This window comes from Cryptomeria japonica, chromosome 1, assembly GCF_030272615.1.
Source record: "Cryptomeria japonica chromosome 1, Sugi_1.0, whole genome shotgun sequence".
Taxonomy (NCBI): domain Eukaryota; kingdom Viridiplantae; phylum Streptophyta; class Pinopsida; order Cupressales; family Cupressaceae; genus Cryptomeria; species Cryptomeria japonica.
In genome coordinates this window covers 504,053,927-504,077,834 of record NC_081405.1, presented here as the reverse complement: position 1 = coordinate 504,077,834, position 23,908 = coordinate 504,053,927, and the positions used below count along the sequence as shown (strand labels likewise).

The following is a 23,908-nucleotide window of genomic DNA, read 5'->3' as shown; positions in this document are numbered from 1 at the left end:
GGTGTCTAGCTGTGGGGTTATGGGTCCTCCACCACCACCAGATAGAGGGGGCAGGAGAGATGATCCTAGGGCGGTCCTTCCAGAGCTCAAACTCCGTTGAGGCCAGCCGGTTTCGAGGGAGTTCATCATAGCCTTAGAGGGCTCCCTATGTATCAGTTTTGTACCATTTTGTATGATGATGTAGACACCTTCGGGTGATTGTAGCCATATGATTTTGACATCATTGTATCATGACACTTATGATTTTGATATATATATGAGATGATTCCTCTTTGCGGCAGCTATATGCATGTGTACCTATGTGATGCTTCTATATGTTTTATGTTGCTTATGATATGGATGCAAATATGTACATGATGAAATGCAATATTTTTGTTCTTTTATGTTTTGTATGTTTATGCATATATGCAAATGTGAATGTATGAAATGCAAATGGATATGATAATGCAAATAACTAGTTACATGATGAAAATGTAAAATGTGCTAATATGTGTTGTGTGCAGGATGTGATGCAATTGTGATATCTATATGTATGTAGGAAATGCTAACATGTGATAATGCAGGCACAATTACATGAAATGCAAACATTTTTGGTGTGTCATTATACTCAGTCATGTGATAGTAGGTTACACAGACTCAGGAAGGACGATGGAGGTCAATCAAGAAAGGGGGATGAAAGATAGAAGACATGGAAGTGAAAGAACTTCTTGTGTTATTATTAGCATTGAGCTTTATTATGGAAAATAGGTTATGACAATCGAGGTATATGTTCGACCTAGAAAGTCATTGTACCTGTTTGCATGAAGATCAGATAGTTGCAAACAAGGAATGCCCCAGTTCACACTAGACTCACAGTGTCCTCATATCCTTGGACAAGTCATAGCATTACTAAGAGACAATCCACAGACATCAAAAGAAAATAAGTGACGATACCCCATCCTCGTCTTTCTAGTCAAAGACATCCTAGAGATAAAATCTCTAGTCAGAGACATCTCAGAAAAGATAAAAGACATGTCACCAGAAAGATAAAATCAAAAGAAAACCAAGACTCGACACCAACATCCACTGTAGTCCTCAATTTTAGTGTCTCTTGTCACTTGTATAAGTCTATTTGATTGTGGTCACAATGTTTACTTTCACAAAATGATAGATAGCATTGAACCATAATGTTGTCTGAGTCTTTTGAAAGATTTGATTCGTTGAAGCTCATTGTTGCTGCTGTGTCTCATCTGAAACTGACCGAATCCATGAAACTGATACTTTATTGCGGAGAAGACGAAACTTTATTGTGTAATGACGATGCAAATGTTGCTTTATCGTGGATTGTGTGTGGATAGACTGAAGAAAACTAGAAGAAATTGTACTCCTCATAACGTGTGATGCTCTCAGTTCCACATCCATCACTAGACGTAGGATTTGCCTTAGCGACAGATAGGAGCTGATTTATTATGGATGGAAAGGGGTGAAAAGGAGGGATTATTATGAATTGCTAACCAATCTTGGGTAGATCAATAACAAGCCATGATGAGAATGGGTAAATTTATTATGGATGGATAGGCTGTGATTTTGTGCAAAGTGAAAGGATGAGATTGAATCCTGAAGGAGGGAGTAGCAATGTCTCTACACATGGTGTTGGTGACCGGGTTTTCACCATGGTACTTGCCCAAGGCACCACCAAAATGGTTTTCACCGTTGGACGAATTATATCTTTTTTACTTTTTTGATCTTTGATTTTTTTTTGGTGTCACCAAGCGCTTGTTTGCCAGGTTTTCACCAAGTAACGATTTTTTGTGTTTCTGATTTTTATTTTATTTTTTGATTTTTTTTGTATTTTTGTATTTTTTTTATTTTTTGTATTTTTGAATTAAGATATTCTGAAGAGCTATGTGTAAAACCTGCGAAGGTGCATGTTGTTGATAGGATCCTCCAAAGATTCGCCATCTGGAGTTGAAAGATGATATGCATCGGATCCATAGGTTGCTGTAATGATGTAAGGACCAAGCCAATTTGGTTTGAATTTTCTCTTCTTCTCTCTGTCTTACTGATTCTTAGGATTTTCTTTTAGAACTAAGTCACCTACCTCAAATGTGTGAGGCTTTATCTTATGATTGTAGCTGCATTGTTCCTTAAATGAATGATGTGTAGCTCGAGTGACTGCCTTCCTTGATAAAGGAATTGAGGTAGAATTACTAGCGTGTGGACTACACAGGTCTGTATGCGTGTCACCTAAAGAAGTTTGGGCATCCCCGATAACAAAGCCCCTTGAGGAAGCTCCATTAAAGGTCCATGATGTATCGCCAGAAGGGAAAGGATGTGCAGAACAAGTGGATGAGTGATGAAGGCTTATGATTGCGGACAGAAGTGAAAGTAGGATAGCATGATGGAGACTTAGGATCAACAAGTATACTTTTTGGCTTGAAATTTTATAACTTTTGCCCCTAGTTATTTTGATATTAGGGGAGATCATCTCTTGCTCTTTTTTCTTCATAGGATTTTTATCCCGGACTTTGATTTTTGCAGAGTCCAATAGCTTTTGATTTTGATTTGGACTAAAGGCTTTTTCTTTATTTTTGACTTTTAGATTTTTCTTTTCAAAGCTTGATTTTTTATCCCTAGTAAGGGATTTTCTAATTCTTGTTGATCCAAGTTTGGGAGAGGAGTGAAAATGGAATGAGTGGATGAAATGGTAAGGCTATGTGAGTTCTCAAGTGGGCTAGCGATACACTCAATAGATTCTTTGTCAGAACCACTCAAATTAGGACTATTGATATCAAGAGCCGCTTGCACCACTAGAGGAGATTTGCATTCAAACTTAGTAGCCCCAACACTAGGTGGTTCACACCCAATTCCTTGGCATTGCAAATTGTTTGTAGGTTGTTCATGTCGACAAAATGTCTTAGGAGATAGTGGGAGTTGATCAACATGAAAAATATACTAACCACATCCCATGTCTTTATTCTTGAATTTTTCTTTGAGCTCTGCTTGCTTTGATGTAGATGCTTTCAAGGATTCTGGATCAACATATGCTGATGAAGGAACAACCTCTCGATTGACTGGGATTGTTATTTTTGATCTAGGTCGCAGATTGTTGCAATATATGAATGGGTTTGGATCCGCTTTGACGGTCACTTCAACTCCATTGTGTGGAAACTTGATACATCAATGATATGTTGAAGAACAACTCTCATTTCATGAATCCATGGATGTCCCAAGAGTATAATGTATGTGAGATCGAGGTTTAGGACTTGACAAACCACATCCTTCGAAACTGGCCCAACTTTGAGAGGTAAGGTGATTGTGCCCTTGGATGAGCGCTCTTCGTCATCATATGCCTTGATGGTAATTTTGTTTGTAGCATTCACAACTTTATCAGAATATCCAAATTGTTTAAGAGTGTCCAAAGTACATATATTGAGACCAACTCCTCCATCTATTAGGACTCGTTTTATTCGATGTTTGTGTAGCAAGGCTTCAATGTGTAAAGGTGCATTATGTGGTTGGCTCACGGAGGCGTCGTCAACTTCTGTGAATGTAAGGGAGTGTGGAACGGAAAGGTATCCCACCATGGCTTGAAACTGGTCCACGTTCAGATCAGTGGGGACATAAGTGTCTCTCAAATTTTTGTCAAGAATGGCCTTATGTGTAAAGGATATGCGTAAGAGCTCAAGGATTGAGATAGGTGCGAGTGTCTTCCCTAACTGTTCTACAAGGTCATACTCAGGTTTGGTTGACGAGGAAGCGGTGTTTTTAGCTGGAGCACCTTGCAAAGTGAATTTACCTCGACTAGTTGTAACATTACATTCAGAGGTAGGTTTGGAAGAAGATCCAATGCCTTTTAGGACAACCTTGGGTCTTTGGGTAGAATTATCAGGTGTTTTGTCCTTGATGATAATGGTAGATACATAATTGTCCATTGAAATGTGATTGACAGTTGAATCATAGTTATAGGATGCTCTGGTATAGTTGGTCTTCTCATCTGTGGCTTTAGCTTTTCCCTTGTCATGTTTTGGGAATGGTTCTTTAAACATTTCATGTTCTTGATTGGATGAGTGCCCCTCGATCTCAATGTCGCTTCTATCAATGAGATCTTGTATGATGTTCTTCAGTCGATGACAATTTCCTGTTTTATGACCCTTGCTTTTGTGATATTCACAGTATTCATCGTCATTCCACCAATTTGGTTTGACCTTTGGCTCATATGGAGGCAAATATGGAATTCTTATTATTTTGTTTGCCACTAGCTTCTTAAAAGCTGACTCAAGTGGTTCTCCTAATGGGGTGTACTTCCTTCGTGATTTGGAAGTTGTTTGAGTATTCACTTGATTGTTTGTAGAGCTTGATCCGGAAAAAACGATTTTGGGTTGTACTGTATTGGCATCAACAACACCATCATTGACCGTGTTCTTGTTTTTATTCCAAAATCTTGGCTTGTCTTTTCCTTTAAAGTCCTCTTTGTTTTCTTTGAATATTTTGACGATGCCTTGCTCAATTAGGACCTTCTCTGTTGCTAAGCCCTTTTCAATGACGTCTTTGAAGGTGGACAAACAAGCTTTTCTCAAGTCATAACCAATGTCTTTGTTGACATTTTGGGTGAACATTTCTACCATTTGTTTTTGTGGAATTTCACAAGAGTATCTGCTGGCTAGATTCCTCCATCTTTGTAAAAATGATGAAAAAGACTCTCCATCCTTTTGCTTGGTGTTGCACAAAGTAGTGACTGATATGTCTATCTTTATGTTGTATGAGAAATGTTGGATAAATGCCTCTGCTAAGTCACCCCATGACTTAATTCCAGGTGGGATTTGGGAGAACCATTCCATAGCTTGATCACCTAAGCTCTGTGGGAATAATCTCATCAAATATGTCTCTTTTGCTGCTACCTCAATGCAAGCTGTGAAAAAATGTCTTATATGTGCCTTAGGATCCCCTTTTCCTCTATACTTATCAAACTTAGGTGTCACAAAGTGTGTAGGAAATGGAGGCATTGGAATGCTTTTGTCAAATGGATAGGGACATATGTCTCTCATTGTGTAAGTTGGCTTCGGTGTATTTATGTCCATTTTCTTTTGTAAGTCCTTAATTTGTTGTTCCAAATTGTTCTTAGGTGGAGACCGACTTCTTGGATCATATCTCATGCTCGAGGCACCGGGTGGAGGAGGAGCATGTTGCATATATGGATGATACTGATCATACACATGTTCATATGGAGGAGGTCTATAATGATGCTGCGTATATGGACCATTTGGCATAGAGTCATGACGAGGAATGGAATATTTGTTTTGTCCATGTATACCATACTCTACAGGCATGTCATGAGTTTGTTCTAATGTGTTGCCCCCAAATTTGACACGGGGTTTCCTTGTATTCAAATTTTGAACATGCCTTTGGATATCCAATTGTTTTTGTTGTTGGTCCTTAGCACTAGTATGTGATTGAGTATATTTTTCTGCATAAGACTTCCATAATGGTCTGCGAAGGTGAGCATCATATGCTTGACCATGTGTATGTGGGACTTCGGGTTTTTGAAACAAAGATGATGGTGATTCATGCACAAGATGTGGTCCTTTATTGCCTCCACTATTAGGCCTCCTTTGATCCATGTTGAGGTGAGGTTGTTGCAAAGGTTGATTTTCCATTATTTGAGACATGTCAAAATCATGAGGGATCTTGGCTCCACTTTGTGCCATCACTTGTAAGAAATACTGTCTATCTCTCCTCATTATTTCCTCAACCAATCAATTAAAACGGGGATCCATAATGGAGTCTTCCACTTCTGCTGAATGTACATAAAAGTTGTCCATATTGTCATTGTGTGTATCATTGTTGTTTGTGTTATCCATGTTCTCAACATTTTGAATGTTTCTATAAGTGTCCATGTCAGGTAATGTAGTATGACCAAAATTGAAAAAGACATCATTGTCATACTCATAGGCACTCATGTTTGCGGACTCTTGAGCCTCTTTAGCTTCTCTCCTAGATTTTTGGGAACGGGTTTCAACCACGAACTAGGTCTTGACCAAGATGTTTGAGACTAGATGAAAATGGAAAGAGTATGGAAGACCAAGAGTTGGATGGAATGTAAATGAATCTGACGTGTACTTGCAATGTCCAAAGTGTAAGACCAAGTATGCATGTAGTAGAGTAGGTGTGACTTCCAAAGAGATGATAGTTTCTCTTGATGAAGTAAGTTGACCTTGACTCTAAGTAAGACCAAATGAGACCCAAAGGTGATAGACCTTGATGAGGGACCACTTAGCAAAATGTTGTTGTATGTAGTGTGTTGACAAAGCAAGATGAGGACAAGCAAGTGACCTTTTGACTCAAGTTTATTCAAATGTAAATGTAATGTAAGGTGTAAAGAAATGAACTTTGTGAGACCCAGAAATAAGCTGAATTCTAGATGAAAAACCAGAGGGATAACCTAGGAAACTCAATAAGTCTGAAACTGACTACTCTTGTTTGCTGGATTGTAAATTTTTCTAATTCTGAACACAGACGTGCCTGAATACTTCACAGACGCGGTTAAATGACACATACGTGGTTGAACATTGCACATACGTGTTTTTGAGATTTTGTAAATGCAATTTTCTTTAGGATAACACAGACGTGTTTCTGTACTTCACAGACACGGTTAAATGACATAGACGTGTTTCTGTCAGACACAGACGCGTTTCTGAAAACTAAGTGCAATTTTTCCAATTTGTAAAATTGTTTGTTGTGACCAAATCTGAATTTTTGACTGTTTTTCGTGACAAGAGGACACAATGTTGATGAGGACTCAATGTTTGCAAGTGTTTAGACTCAAAATGACTCAAAAGAAAGGTGTGTTGTTTGATGTAAAAATGTTTTGCATACACTTGAAGACACAATGTTTTGATGTTTGATCTTGAATGTTTGATTGTTCAAAATAAGACAAGCACAATTTTTATGGTTGGCCAGGACAATAGTTGTTGATCCCACATGGGGTTTCCCCCGAGGCTATGCTATTTAGAGCGGATACTTAGATGCTTGACCCCATTGGCTCCACCCTTGGCACTCACTTCTTTGGGGCAGCCAAGCATCAGTCCCCACGAAAAATCCCCATGGCGAACTTTGTATCTCTACTAAGAACCGAATGTGTGTGGGCCGCTCCAAAGGTCCGACCTCCTGCTCCAACAACTAGAAGGATTTTGGCTTTCTAAAAAAAAAGGTACTAGTAAGGGCATTCGCTTGTGTGGCTATACATGCGACACTTTCAGCTCTGTAAATACAGAAGCTCCCAATTGGTAGGGGTTACACCCTACAATTGATCAAATAAATTTGATTAAACGGGTTTATGGGGAGACATAGTGTCGGTATGAACTAATCAACACATGTTACCCATGGCTTTCACTATGGATACAGTTATTTATAGTGGTTCGGAAGAGGTGGGTTTTCCTCGCTACCACTTAGGTCGTTCTCTCCTCACTAGTAGTCCAAATGACCACACAGGGAGACTGGCCCTCTAGAGATTAAATAAAAAGAGCCTATTGCTCAAGACACAAAAGACACTGGTTCAATTTTAGTGCACCAATTGAAGTGTTTGGTAATCTATGAAAACAAGGCACACAATAAAGATCAAAAGAAAACCCTTGTCAAGATCCTGCAACAAAGATTTGTTAGTAGTTTGGGTTGTTTCAAATGATTACCCCTTTCTATAAGCAAACGAGTTAGGTAAATTTTAGATCCAAAAGACTTTGTGAAATAGGGGCCTTCGACAAGACGATTTTCTTCCGAGACAAGCTGCACCAATTTTATTAGCTAGATCACAAGATGTTAGCTTGAAATAAACCAGATCTGAAATCCAAATGACAAAATAAAGCCTCAAAATAGGATCAAAAACTGAAAAATGCAAGATTTGAAACACAGATGCGATTAAACCTAACGCAGACGCGGTAAAAAATCACAACTGCGCCTAAATCCTTCGCAGACGCGCCTAGATAACACAGACGCGTTTCTCGAACACAAACGCGTCTAAAAGGTGCACAGACACGGTTTGAAAATAGAGACGTGACCCTGCAATCTGTAAAATAAGATAAAATAATGCCGAACACAGACGCGATCACGAAGGTCACAAACCCGATAGAAAAGCAAAAACGCAACTCCAGGATGTGCAGACGCGGAAATGCCGAAAGTTTGTTGAAAATGTCAGATCTGCAACTTTAAAAACACAAAATCTGCAACAAAAGATGTTAAATGCAAAATGGACAAGAGTCCCACCGGGCGTGCCAAAATGTTTATGGTAAAAATGGAAACAACAATATTGAAAGACTAACTATATTCAACCACAAAACCCTAGTCTAATAACAACAAAGATCCACCATAACATATGAAGATTACCTAAGACAATGCAAATCAAATGAAATCACAAAGATTATACCATGACATGTCCAATAGGGTTTGGATCTCCATTCTTCCTATCTCCATTGATCTTACTTGATATATTTGCACTCAAATTTTATGTGCACAAGAGCTCAACAAAGAATGGAAATGTGGTTGCAAGTAGACTTGATCGCATATGAAAGTTCAAAAGCGTAGTCAGAGGTTGATAATGAAGGAAGCATCTCCTTATATAGAAGACACTATAAGAAATGGAGGGGTAAGATTGAGAAGTGTAAAAGATAAATGGTCGGTTATGATTAGAGGGTAGGTAAAAGAAATAAGAAAATAATGAGAGGGTAGGCAGCATAAGAATTAAGAGATGAATGACATGTGTCATTGGTAGAAAAGGCTAATGAATTAATTAAATAAATAAAGATTCATTTAATTAATAGAGGAAGTGAGATCAATTAAATAAATAAAAGTATTTATTTAATTTAGAAAAATGATAATTTAAATAAATAAAAGTATTTATTTAAATGAGGAAAAGGCTAGAAGAGGATAAATGAATTAATTAAAAAAATAAAGATTTATTTAATTAATAGAAGAATTAGGCTTAAAATAATTAAATAAATATTTATTTAATTAGATAAGACAATTTTAGGTGTTTACAAAAATTAAGCCACCAAATTGGCATCAGTCTCCTCGCAAAAAAGCCTAAGGCACTTGATTTAATGACAAAGTCTATGTTGTAGGAACCTAGATGATGCTGAGTTCAAATCTTCTTCAATATAAAAAAAATCTTTTTCAAAAAACTAATATAACTATCATTATATTCTTAAAGAAGAAGAAGAATATCTGACAAGAAATGTAAATATTATTTTAATTTTCAAATTTACAATAAAACTTGATTGGAATAAAAATTTTAGTAACTGAATTTCCTAACAAAATCAAATAAATTTTTTTCTTATGCATTATATATGACATAATCTTGAAAATTAATTGCATTGTTAAAGAAAACTATTTAAATCTATGAAAGAGTAACTACTAAGTAATTTCGTAAGGATGTTAAACTAGATATCAAAATAGGTAGAATACGAGTCACATCATTGCAAATTGCAATACACTAGTGATTCAATTTATCGTGAGCAAGGAGACATCCCTTATGTTCCATTCCCAAATGGAACATTTTAAAGTTACGTTTACACCTTTTAGCACATGGATTCCATGAAGTGGTTGCTATTCCTCTAATTTATGTGGCAAATATGTTATATATGTTTTTCTCTAGTTGCTATCCCCTTTTGAAAAATGCTTAGTAAATTTTGAGCCAAAAAGTAACTACTAGGTGTAAAGCTAACTTTAATAGCCTTCACTAGTATCTTGCATGTTATGAAATTTTGGAAGCATTGGGAAGCATGTGTGAGGGGGTAGAAGCAAATTTTAACTTTACTTTTTTATATTATATTATTCTTTTTTAAATAATCTTTACTTTTATGTCTTTATTAAAATTTAATTTTATTTAATTATATTAATTTTTTATTATAATAAATACTAATATTAAGAGATAATAATATTTAATAATATTGATATAGACATATATCTATACGTGCAAACATAAAAACTGTATTTATATGCAATAAAATATAGTTTCATTTTTAAAAGTAAAAGGTGCAAGCTCATTTCATATAGAGTTGGGGATGCATTTTATAGAACTTATAGTGCATATATAGTTCCATATAATATGTATGATGGAAATTTGATCTTCTTTAGGTAATACACATACATATAAGTATGCATTTGTATATGATTATAATGTTGAAATTTGTATTCTTATGACAATTTCTATTTGATTTGGGGCTCATTTTGGTGGAATGTCTAAAAAGCAACTAGATGTATCAAATAAGTAGCACACTCTTTTGCTAAGTTTTTCTCATGACTTTGTGTTGGTACGTATTTTCCTAATTATTTAATTAACCTAGATTTATAAAGAGATTTCATTCTTATACAACTATATATAAGGAATATATATGCACATTTTTACAAAATAATACAATTAGAAGTGCTTATCTTATTCACACACAGGCAACTTAACTACATGAATCTATTTGTGTTGATTCCATCATTCATGTTATCTCCATTGGCTAGAACCTTCTCCTTGATGACACTCTTTCTCCTACTCGAGAGAATGTCAATAGTTTCTATTGTACTTATGGAACTAAACATATAATTGACCTCATCACCATCATAATTATTACTAATTATGTTTCAAAAGACAACATAATCAAATTATTTTACCTTATTATTTGCTATTAAGCAGGTAATAAAATAGTTCAGTAATTAAATTAAGAAAATTAAATGGGATGTGACAACAATATTCACCAATAGAGCATAAAGTAGTCCTAACAACTATTTATTAAGGTGAGAAGTTTTTGTTGAGTGTTATGGACCTAGTTGTTGATCAAAAGGTTAATGATCACAAAATATCAATCCCATCTTCAACTTTAAGGAGAGTAACCATTTTCCTCTGTAATAGGTAAAATAGTTATTATCCAAATGATTTCTGGTATTTATTGTTATTGTCCTACTTATTTTTTGGGCAGAGAAGGTCTACTTATGGATACCATGATCAGGACATGACTAGTTACATCTTATTTGTTATTTCTTCATTTCTTTTTAATTGTCCTATCAATGATGTCTCAAGGATTACAATCATCAATATTGTGGATCCTAAAGGATAAGAGGATTTTCCCTATACTATCACTTTTCCCAAGGATGTCCTCTCCTTTCTTGTGAACACCTATCTCTGTTTACAATAACTTGTCTTCCTTTCCTTAGTTTCATGTGATGGTTCTAGAGTCAAGGATTGAAACTTTTGACTACTAACAAAGTTCTCTATGACATTTTTTTATGCGACTTCTTTTTGTGGTGTTTATCTTTCTATTGTTGGTGGTCTTATGCAACTTCTTTTTGTGGTGTTTATCTTTCTATTGTTGGTGGTCTTATGGGGTCTGTGTCTATATGAATGTAAGTGTTTCAATGTTCATATACGTATTTGTGGTTGTTTGATGTGGCGGGGGCGTGTTAGCCATTTCTATTATGGATTGATTTCTTTGTGGTTTCATGTTTTATCTTAGCATGATTGAAGCGATTTTCATGTCTTGTTCGTTATCCTGATTGTACATAACTTCTTGTATATAGAATTCAACATCATATGCCAAGGAAACAAAGACTCCAACATCATAGGAATATGAAGCTAATGTGAAGGAAACAAAATGAATGAGACAAATTTATGAAAGTAAAAAATCGAACTCCATAGATGAAGATATATAATCTTTGTTGGTTTATTAAGATCATGAAGCATCCATTGGAGGCATGAAAGACAAGAATGTGGAGAAAAAAATCCAATAAAGGAAAAACATTGTTCAATAAAATATTGAATCCTAAAGTTGAAGGCACATTCTCTTTTCTATCTCAATTTAATATTGAAGACATTCCTCAAAAACTAATTCAATTAATAAATAATAAAACAATCAATGATGATTTTACAACTATTGATTGACCTATTTAAAATACAATAAATATATCAAAATTAGAAGATGAAAACAATTTATCTAATGGAAAAAATTATATAATTGAACAAGTTTATCATTGAGAACATGTAGAATTTTGCATAATTTTTTTAAATTAAAATCAACATTTTAAAACATCTTTTTCCTTGATGGCTGCCTTGTATTGGGTCTAGGCCCTTCCTATCCTTATTCAATCAAAACATTTTAAAATCAATCATATAAAATTATCAAATGTACTAGTAGAAGAAATGTTAATAAAATATGAAAAATATTTTTGAAAACTTAACTGAAATAAGATGTCATTTGTTTATTAAAATGTTAAAAAAACTTAATTTAAGATTATTGGCATTAAAATATCAAATACTAATATTATAATGGCGGATTGGAGTGGTAGGTCTGGATTCAGGAAACATGAGGGTTTCCTCTATAGAGGCGGTGCGGGATCTAGATGGCCTCTAGGCAGGAGCTTCAACAATGGCTGGAACAATGGTTTTAGGAAGAAGAAGAACCAAAATAGATGGACATGGAAGGCTCCAGTGACTTCTAAAGGATGGAATCATTTTGGGGATCATAGTGTCATCTCTTCGAGGGCTCGTAAATTTGGTGGTTTTGGTGGTTATCGGGACCTCTACTCTAGCCCGAAAGTGGATTTTTGAACGGTCCAGGAGAAGTTTTGGCAACCAAAACCCTCTTTTGATGCAACAAAGGTGTAAGAGGTAAACCCTAACGCTGAATACAGTAGGGTCCTTTCTTTAGAAATTGCAAATGAAGAATGGAGGGAGTCGATTAGTTTTCTATCTAATAAAGCTCTTTTTGTTAAATAGGGAGGAGCTTGGCTGACTTTTTCTAAGTTTAGGGATTGGTGTAATAAAAACTAGGGTGAGGGGATGGATCCCAAAAACCTAGGAAATGGATACTATCAGGTTGTATGCCCAACAGTTGAAGATAGAGACTGGATTATAGAGAATGGGCCATTTTTTTTTGAAGGGAAAGGACTCACTATTTCAACCTGGAAACCCAACTTCAACCCCTATGAGGATTTGGTGGACACTGTCCTCATTTGGATAAAACTTCTTGGAATTTCTCAGAAATATAAGGATTTGGAAACCCTAAAACAAATAGGCAGAAAACTGGGTGAGTTTATGATGGCAAAGGAATATGTAGATTCCTCTTATTTTAGCATGGTCTCTAGGTTGTGTATTAATTGGCAATCGATTCACATTCTCCCTAACACCTTAGAGATTAAAACAGGGTCAGGGTTTTGGAAGTAAAAAATACTTTTGGAGGAAGAGATGGAATCTTGTTCCAAATGTAATACCAAAATTCATCCTCCGGGTTTCTATAAAAAAGATGAAAAAGGCAAAATAGTGATGCAGAATCAGCCAGTGGAGGAAATCATTCGGTTGTCAGATGGTAACCATTGTGAACAACATTGGAATGAAAAGGACTGGGCTATTCAGTCTTCTTCCAAGTGTAGAAATGACTCGGATTATGTTCTCGAAAAGAATGAGGTTTATGAATCTCAGAAGGATGCTATTGACGAGACTTTTGTTAACGAATCAAACTCCTCTTGTTTAAATAAAGGGGACTCTATGAGGTTGGATGAAGAAGTGACCCTTTTTTTGAATAGATCTGTTTATGTAGTAACTCCTCAGGAAAGGAGTGAGACGGATGCTTTCTTGAGTCTAGAGGAGACCAACTCAGAGGGTAGGGGAAGTTTTCAAAGGGAGATCATTGTAGATCAGGAAGCGGAAAAAAATTCTACAATCTCGGAGTGAATGATTTCTGGACAAGGTGTCTCCTATGTGGAGGATAAGGATGAACCATCGACAAGATTGGTGAAACCTGCAGAGGACCTTACAGTCATGACTCAAAAGGAGACCACTATGCTCCTAGACTCGAAAAGATTTCAAATCGTTTAAAAAATGCAGATTGATAACCCTGATCCAAGTTTGGAGGAAACTGTTTTTAAGGACATTCAAATATCCCCGATAAGAAATCTAAAAAGTTCTTTTGAAGGAGTAAAGGACAGTGGAGGGGACTTCCTAGATTCAGACTATGAGGGCGAGTCTTCCTTCTCACAGGATGGAGAAGATGAATTGGGATTAACAGCCCTTGCAGGAATACAAGATAAGAGAACACTGGAGATGACACTTTCCCTCCAAACAAAAGCTAAGGTGGGAGAAAAAAAGAAAAGGGGAGCCAAATCTAATAAGGCCAAATTGGAGATGGCGGTTAATGCAGCAGGCCAAAGCAAATTGAGATCGAAAAAAGGCTATGCCTTTTCCCAGGAGCAATGAGGACCCTATCGTGGAATGTCAGGGGTTGCAATGCCCCTAACAAGATTCGCTTGATGAAAAGGTGTCTTGATCAAGTGAGGCCGGATATTGTTTTTTGCAAGAAAAAAAATTAAAGAAGAAGATTTTGGTGTTATTTCTAGGAAGTTTCAATCTTGGAAATATAGTCTTGTGGGAGCTCAAGGTGCTTCTGGAGGCCTTGTTTCTCTTCAGCTGGACTCGATTGTTGAGGTGGATGTCATTAGGACAAACAGATGGTGGCAGTGGCTAAAAATTAGATCGAAGCAGCTACAGACTAGCTTTTTCGTTATCAATATTTATGGGCCTAACAATTCAAATTTGAAAATGCAGCTATGGTCTGAGTTATTCGACATTTTGAGGCATGATAGGGAAAGTTTATTTATTCTTGGTGGAGATTTTAATGCTCTACCACATCCTTCAGATAAGATGGGTGGTGTGGGTTGGAATAGACAGAGTCATAGAGACTTTAGTTCATTTGTAATGGATTCTAGACTTTTTGAAATTCCCTTTAGGACGGGGGACTTCACCTGGACTAATAGGAGTAGATTTCTGAATATCTTCGACTGGTTAGATAGGTTTTTTATTGCAAGGGATTAGTCAGAAAGTCATTGGAACTATGTTGCTAAAATTCTACCTATAACAGGTTCAGATCATTATCCAATATTCCTCAGAATTCAGGATGACAGTGCTCCGCAGAGGTGCCCTTTTAAGTTTGAAGCTATGTGGTTAAGGGACATTAACATCAAAAACTTAGTGGAACATTGGTTGTGTCATATCCCGGAAAGACCAGGTAATAAAGCCTTTATTTTTTTCAAGAAGCTACAGTTCTTAAAGGATTAATTCAAGAAGTGGAATAGAGAATCTTTTAGTAATATTTTCAATGAAAAGCTAGGGATTGAAGATGAGTTAAAAATACTCCATGAACAGATCATTAGTCAGGGAATGGATGAAGATGTGTTTAATAAAGATTTTTTTTAAATAAATGCTACTTTGAGGTATTAGCTAGAGAGGAAATCTTTTGGAGACAGAAGTCAAGGGAAACATGGTTAAAGGATGGGGACAAAAACATAAAATTTTACCACACTTTAGTAAAGGTAAGGAGGACTCAGAACAAGATATTTTCAATTAAGAAAAAAGATGGTGTGACTATCTCAGATTTGAATAAGATTAACTTGGAGGCGGTTAAACATTTTTCTAATATTTTTAATGGCGAAGTGGGTCCTAGTGGGGATATTCACTAGATTCTGGAGGTTATTCCTTCATGTGTCAAGAAAGAACAAAACAAAATGGTAATGGATCCGGTGTCTTTGGAGGAGGTGAAAAGAAGAAGTTTTTGGGCTAGGGTCAGACAAATTCCCAGGGCCAGATGGCTTCCTTGCCCTATTTTATCAATTTTTTTGGGAAATTCTTGCAAATGATATCTTGGATGTGGTGGAGGAATTAAGAAAGGGGGCTTTGTTTTAAAGGATTTCAATAACACTTTTATTGCGTTGATTTCAAAGAAGGTGGATTACACATCCTTTGATGATTTTTGTCCGATCTCTTTATGTAACATCATATACAAGGTGATATCCAAAGTAATGGGAAATAGATTAAAACTTGTTCTGGAATCAGTGATATCAAGTGAACAAAGTGGATTTTCCCCTGGTAGATCAATTTATGAAGGTATAATTCTTGCACATGAAGCTGTTCACTCTATTCGGATGGCAATGACAGAAAAGATGATGGTCAAGGTGGATATAAGGAAAGCTTATGATGAGGTAAATAGGAACTTTCTTGTGCAAGTCCTCTCGAAATTTGGTTTTAGTAAGGATTGAATCGCTTGGGTGCATAGTTGAATCAACTCCCCTCGTTTCTCTGTTATTGTAAATGGTAGCCCTCGGGGTTTTTTAGTCCAAGAAAGGTTTTCGGCAAGGAGACCCTCTCTCCCCCTTTCTTTTCATCATAATGGCAGAGGTACTAAGGAGACTAATCTCTAAGAAGTGGAGCGAAGGGTTATGGAAAGGTGTTCAAATTGTAGAAGGTGTGAATCCCCTAACCCACTTGCAATTTGCAGATGACACATTCCTGGCGGGTGATGCGTCAGCTAGGGAAGCTCGAGTTATCAAGGGAGCTTTGGATGCCTATGAAAATGCTTCAGGATAGTGGGTTAATTGGTTTAAATCAGAAAATTTCCTTTTTAACACTAAACTGTGTAAACAAAGGGAGATTTGTAGAATTTTGGGCATGAAGATGGGAAACCTTCCCACTAAATATTTAGGCATCCCTTTCTTTGGTGGTGCGAACAAGTATGATTTATGGAAAAATCTAATTGATTGTTGTCTTAATAAAATGGATGGATGGAAAAGTAGATGGCTTACTTTAGTTGGAAGGATACTAATGTTAAGATCAATTGTATTTGCAATTCCTATCTTCTCAATGACGTGTCTAAAGATTCCGGAAAAAGGTGACTAGTGTGATTCAACAAAGAATGAAAAATTTCTTTTGGAATGGAGCAAATGATCAAGATAAAATCTCTTTATTGGCATGGGATAAAGTTTGTCAAGCAAAGTTTAAGGGTGGTGCAGGTTTGAGAGATTAACACAAGATGAATATAGCTCTAGGGGCTAAGTTGGTTTGGAATATCTATACTAATCCAGACCAAATGTGGGTAAAAGTTTTGTGAGCTAAGTATTTGGACTCCTTAGAAGATCATAAATTTTTCACAATTTGTAACCCTCCTAAAGGGTTGGCTATATGGAATTTCATAGTAGGCTGCAAAGGGGTGGTCACTGATCATCTATCTTGGCAGATTGGTAAAGGATCGAAAGCTAAGTTTTGGGATGACTCTTGGGCAGGGTTTTCAGCCTTCAAAGACAATGCAAATTTCTCTGCAATTAAGGATCATCTGGTGCTCATTTGGGGTGATCGTGAAAAAGACTATAGAAGGGAACTTTGAAAAGGAATGGGTGTGGAAAGATTTGTCGACAACAAGTCTCTCAGATCAGTCTCAACGACGTCTCATGAATGTTTTGGATCAGAGGAGGATTTTTCTCACATGATCAGAGGATAGGGTGATTTGGTATGGTGCTCGGGATGGGAATTACTCAGTTAAACTAGGTTATCAATAATTGGAAGGCAAGGAGGAGGTTCATTCTAGGTTTTGGGATTTGTTTTGGAGCAAAGATTACCTTCCAAAAGATGGTGCTTTTGCATGGTTAGCGGTAAAAGGTAGAATTCTGATAGGGGAGAGAAGGAAATGACTTGCGTTTATGGGACCTTTTAAATGTGTGATGTGTAACAAGTCAGAGGAATCAATGGATCATTTATTACCGAGTTGTGATGTGGCTGCGAGGTGTTGGTTAGATCTTCATGATAAATTAAACTGGAAGGCCCTCTTCAGTCCACCCTCAAAGAGGTCTTTGAAAGTTGGCCAAGACAACCAAGTAAGTCGACTCTTTCAAGTGTGTGGCGTATTAGCCCCTCTTTAGTCAGATGGGAGATTTGGAAGAAGCGTAACTGTAGAATTTTTTAGGACAAAGCAGAGGATGTTAGAAGGTTACTAGGCAGAATCAATCGGGCTATTGAAGAAGTTGTTGGTGCGGAAGCCTCACAATCCCTAACACTGGCATCCCCTTTTACCTTAATGGATAGTAGAATACAAAGAGTTTGGCCTGGAATCAAAATAAGACATGGTTCATGGTCTAGTAACAGGAGTAAAAATAAGAAGGTCTAGGGTGTTTGTTGGAATCCTCTTGATAAGGGTTGATTCAAGGCAAATTTTGATGGGGTTGCACAAGCAAGTAGAAATGTAGCAGGGGTAACGTTTGTTATTAGTGATGAATCTGGGGACCTAATCAAGTGTGGAGCAAAAAGATTAATGAGGTGCACAAATAATGAGGCAGAAGCTCATGCTGCTCTTTTAGTCGTTAGAATGGCCAGAAGTCAAGGTGTCCAAAATCTTCATTTGGAAGGGGACTGTCTGATCATAATTCAGGCCATCATGAATGGAGAAATTAGAGCCTGACATTTACAAGGGTTTATTGCTCTGATCATTGAAGATATAATTTTTTTTGATAATTTTAAAATAAGTCACATTCATAGAGATGGAAACCAGACTGCAGATAGACTTTCTAAATAGGCTTTATCCTTTGAGCAGGAAGGCCAATCAAGAATTGAAGATTTTCATGGAGATTTTATATTGGATGATGTGATTATGCAACGATTAATATTTGGATGGTGGTTGTGTGGTGATCGGCAGATGATGTCATCATGTAGTGTTAAACGTGCAACCTTTTTGTGAAAAGTGGTGGCGATGTTTCCCAAATGAGTTGGAAGGACGACCCACTTCCGATTGGACCTTAAAGTTGGGAATGATGACATTTTGGTTTGTACCATATTTTTAATGATGTTGAGTGCACGATTTTTCTTAGGACACTTCATTCCAAATCCTCCAAAAGTATTTACGAGCATGTTAAGGTGGTTGGCATTTTTTATGTGAAATCTCCAAGGACGATGGGAATTGTAATGGCATGCTTTGCAGGGTGGCATGTTAGATTCGTAGTTCTAGTTGTGGATGGCATTTAAGGTGATGAATGTCGCGTGGCTCACGTTATAAAGAGTTTAGTGGTATCTTTTATGTGTTAAAACTGGTTCATGAGGAGGAGAAGTGGTAGTGTATTGGCTATTTTAAAAATCATGGAAGCGAATTTTACAGTGAGCACAAGAAAACAGTAGAAGGGGTTCAAGGGATTTGTAAGTAAAGAAAGAATGCATGGATTGTTGCGTTTCAAGGAAGGTGAGGTTGTCAATGCCGTCTTAGGGGTCTTGGGGCCTTATTTTATAGAGAACTCAATGTGGTGGAAAGTTAATTTGGATATAATATCCATGATCATCGCCTGGAGACTAGAGATTGGGGAAGACATAGAGATGGTTAAATGGGCAGTCACCTCTATTTTTGAAGAAGAGATGTTAGAAGGCTTGGACTCCATTTTGGAGTGGGTTGTGCCTGGAGTAGGTCTGGATTATTCAAAAGGCTTTGAGGATGTAAGGGATGCAGATGAATTTGGCATTGTTTCCTTTGTCAGGTGGGTTGGGAAGGTGGACAATGAGGCTTATGAGCTGGAAAGAGTGCAGGCCTGGGAGAGGCTCAAAGGGATTATTTTACGCCATCAAAGATAAGATAATGATTTGACACGAGCATGGCCGAAGGAAATTCTTAGAGGCAAGCGAACTAAGATCGGGCGAAGGTGAGTGACTGGTGCAATCTTTGCTGAAGGTGCTGGAATTGTTTAGACAATGCAAATTTTTTTCATAGTCTATAGTTTAGATGTTGATAAGCGACCACCTCTTGTTATAAAAGTTTTACAGTTTTTAGTTAGTATTGTGGTTATAAACTGGAATAGGTCTTTTGTGCAAGATGGTGTTTTTAATGGGTATTTTTTACTGCTGGTGGCTGGGTTTTTTGGTTTCCCCAGATTTAAGGAGTTAATTAAATTTTACTCAGTGTGATGGGTCTGGTTTTTAAGGACGTTCCTTAGTCTGTTCAAGTGTAGAGGGTCTTTCAGTGATGATGATTGTACGGGTAATTTCCAAAGATGGGCTGTTTTGCAGATCAGAAATCTCAGATATATACTTTATGTCATCATTTTTATTACTATGAAGCAATAAAATACAACTATTACCGACCAAAAAAAATAAAAATAAAATAAAATACTAATAGTGAAAAATCTATTATAAAAAATCTAATTGATGAATATGAAAAAGTGGGTTTGACCTCACAAAAAAAATATCAATGTTACCAAACATATAATTACATCAACTATAATAAGTAATCAAACAAGAAAATCTCTTCTAATAAGGGAAAAAAATTCAAACACTAAAAATAAATAAAATGTTAATGAAATCCATGGAGCGGCAATGAAAGAGTTGAAGACCCAAATGTCAATGAAATACAAGAATTCTCTTGTAGATTTCAACAAAAAAGATAAAGCCATAGTTGAAACATTAAAATTCTTAATTAAATAATTCTAAAATTAACACAAGAGTTTCACCTAATCAAAGAAATGTAAAAAAGAGAATTGATTGTCAAAATTGTGAGCTAGATTAAAAATATTTTTTGTAAATGACTCAACCATATTTTAAAAAAAATTTGTAGTAAGGTATCCTCAAATAAAAATTAGCGAAAGATATTTTGAAATGGAAAAACTTTTCATGTCAAATAAATCACACATGAAACTACTTGTTGTAGAGTCCACATTGAATTTTCTAGTCATTAAGACATTTTTCAACATATATAACATTGCATACTAATGTGATTTTTCACATGTGAATTAGAAAAGGTCCAACTAAATTAGCTATTGAGATATGTTGCATTTATAAGGTAATGAACAATACTATATATTAGAATGTTGACAATTTATTTAACTTGTCAATATTGAGATATGTTGTCTTTCAAAGGTAATAGCCAAAACACAAAAATAACTAAATTTAAAAAGTATCAAAGTCTTTTCTTTAAAATTAGTAATAGTGGGCACAAAAGTAAACTATTTATTATAACTAATTAAAAAATCTTGAAACCTTAAAAATGTGAGTGACATCATTGAGGGAACAAAAAGTGCAACCAAGGTTCTATAAAGACAATTACATTGTAGGTTCAGATATTGAAAAACATTATAATTGTTTGAGTAAGTCAAGAATATGAAGCACAAAAACAAATTTTTATAGAAGGTAAAAATTAGGGTTTCACCCAATGATGTAGTAAAACACCTAAGTTTTGCTTAAGGACCTTTACACTAGGGAAAGATGGAATTCGATAGATCTAAGCCTAAAAGACCAAGATTCTGATCAAATTCGAGGGGTTTTAGATATGTCTCTTCTTTCCCTTTAAATTGAATTGATTTGATTAATAATGCTGAAATTAGGGTAAATGTGCACTGGAATTGAAGCAATTATGCATAAACAGTGGGCTACAATCATCAAACGGATCCATGAACCTAGATCTGAGCAATATGTGAATGTTTGAATCTGTTCCCAAAAGGTCGACCTAAATTGTCGGGATCGGAGTGCCGGTTGCTGTGGTCCTCCAAACTTTTCACCGTCCAAAAGGGAACCTGTTCGTCTTTGTGAATAATGTTGTTCCTGAAAATTAAACCTCTGTACATGTTCCTACACATAGTAGAGAAAGGAAATTTGTTGGGAGTAGGGGTTTTCCTTAGGTCAAATCCTGGTTTTGGAATTAACCATGAAATAGAATTGAAATGTAAATGAATTGTTGTAATGGAAATGATTTCCTTTTGAGGGAAATGCGAAAAGTATCTAAAACACTAATGATATAACTTTTTATGAAGTTTTGTTTGTCTTCACAATTAATTAGGGTTTCATGTACTCTTCATAAAACATAGATCATGAATGTCATCTCCAATGATTGAATCTTGACTTTACTTCTGCTCCAACGCTTGAAAGAAGATTGATTTCTTGCTCTGTTGAATTTGAATGAATTATTGATTGATTAGATGTTGGATTGATTGAATGTAATCAAAATGAGAGGGGCAAACCTCCTTTTATACATTCTTGGTTGAAAAAAAATTTGATTTTCTGATATGAGCCGACACGGGATCTAGATTCCCGCTCATTTCAAGTTACCATTGTGAGGCCCCAAAATGGGCCCTAATTGGGAGGACTAGAGCGAGGGCACTTTGGTCCCTTAGGATGAAGGGATGGGTGTTGTGGTCCTGACCAAATAGGGACTCAAAATTTTGGGGGAAGAAGTGTAGATGTTGAAAATATTAAGTTTGGTGCATGGTGCGAGTAGAATTAGAGCTCCAATCAGGCCTCAAGGGATGAATGCCAAGGTGAGGGCCCGAATGAAGACAAAACTATAAGGGAGTACAATTTAGGACGCTACAATTTCCACTAATGAAATGATAAGAACAATATGATATCTATTATATAATACAAAAAGTTTATAATACAATGATCAATCTTGCATATATAGCAAGAATAAGGAGTTGAGAAGGTAGGAGTGAAACTTTGAATACCCCTCCAAAGATGAAACACTTGTGAGATCACTTGACAATTGTGTGAGCAAGTGTCAAATATAAATGCAATAAGTGTCTCAGAAGGCGAGGACACATGTCTCAAACACATGAGGTGATATGAAAGTATGGAAAAGCTTACGTAAAATTAAGCTAGGTGTGAATAGGTCAATCCTAGAAAGGTGATTAGCTAACTAGGTGTATAATGACTCTATTTACACTAACACCCCTTTTAAGTGCAACTTAGGGAGTAATGTATGAATGATGATGAGTCTAAACTATTAGGCCATGTTAGGTACTCATGTACAAATTTCTTACAAAGCAAAGGAGAAAATCCAATGGAAACAAAGCCCCTATCTAAAAGGGAAACAATGCATGAAATGAAATGTATAAGTGAAAGGAGATAAGTGATAAAAGGAAGGACTCATAATGATCTCCCAAGGATTACTTCTAATACAAGTACAATAATATTCTCCTTAGGAAAGAAAAGATGAGAAGTTCATGTGACTCGACCAAAAATGTGAAGTAATGAACTCGATGTGAGGAAATGCTTCCTCCCAAAACTTGCATGAGAATAAAAACCATGCAACCTCCCCTCAAGATCATACCTTTCGTGCTAGTAGATTCTTGACATTGGATATTGAAGATGATCCATGAATGTTGGACAACATTTCTCCCCTTGGGAAGAAACAACACCGCAAATGTGTGCAAGATGACCTCCCATCTTGTGTAGAAATAGAGGATTCACCCAAGTTCCGATGGAATAGGTTAGTCAACTTAGGTCTAATACCATTAGTATTTAAAATTTAGGAAGCCATAAGTCTATAAATTCTTGTCCTTGGGATATTGGTTTCAAGGCAAAGGGTCATAAAAATCATACAAAAAGAGGGGCAAGGCTAATGAAATGGATTTGTACCCACAATGCCTCTCATACAATTGATAATGCAAGAAAAATAATTGAACAATGCAAATTTCCCAATTTAGAATGACCAATTAACAACCCAATTGAATAATTAATGCTTCTAAATGTGAAAATGTTGTGCAATAATAATTAGATTTGAGCATATAAATAAGAAATTATGCAATGGACAAGTCAGATTCACAAAAATGTTTAATAATGAAAAATAGGGTTCACTAATCTATGCATGCAAACTATGAATCAAACCCATTTATCGCACACAACATTAAGGAGAATGAATCCAATAGGATCAAACCCAAACCTATTAGAAAGGGCCGAGGACAAATTTGAATTCACTTTACTATTTTAGTCAAAAATTATATATTTGGATATGAAATAATATAAATGTAAGAACTAGGGCTAATGTTGCAAATTTGAGAGAACTCAGTATGAATAGGTAGTTTCAGAATATATATGCAAGAAATGAGTATAGATTTGGAAATATGAAGCAGAGAGTAACCTACATCTAAAATTTGAGCTCTAGATTCAACTATCAAAAAGAGTTTCAGGATCAGAATGTCACTCATAATCTCCTAAAATTTTGTTAGAAAAACATCGAAAATTGTTTGTCAATCGCTAATGTACAGGGTTTTTTGGTTCTTAAAATCTAGTTCAATTCATCTCAGTTTGTACTTTCTAGATCTATATTTCTTCTGTTCATAGCCTGCCACCTACACACACAAGAGAGAAAAAAAGTTGTTGGGTTGATAA

At 36.0% G+C, this 23,908-nt stretch overlaps 1 protein-coding gene across 1 annotated transcript; it reads left to right on the top strand.

The window, feature by feature from the left end:
* The first annotated feature begins 15,804 nt into the window (after positions 1-15,804).
* On the top strand, positions 15,805-18,506 carry LOC131857919 (uncharacterized). The gene is made up of 2 exons (XM_059210708.1): positions 15,805-15,984; positions 18,363-18,506. The coding sequence occupies exons 1-2, from the start codon at positions 15,805-15,807 to the stop codon at positions 18,504-18,506; spliced, it is 324 nt and encodes a 107-aa protein (XP_059066691.1).
* The last annotated feature ends 5,402 nt before the right edge of the window (positions 18,507-23,908 follow it).

What these genes read in the sequence shown, in the direction of transcription:
- LOC131857919 (XM_059210708.1), top strand. Translation starts at nt 15,805, where the DNA reads ATGGGAAATAGATTAAAACTTGTTCTGGAATCAGTGATATCAAGTGAA. An exon ending in TAAGGAAAGCTTATGATGAG is followed by an intron (nt 15,985 to 18,362) that starts GTAAATAGGAAC and finishes TCCTTTGAGCAG; the next exon opens with GAAGGCCAATCAAGAATTGA.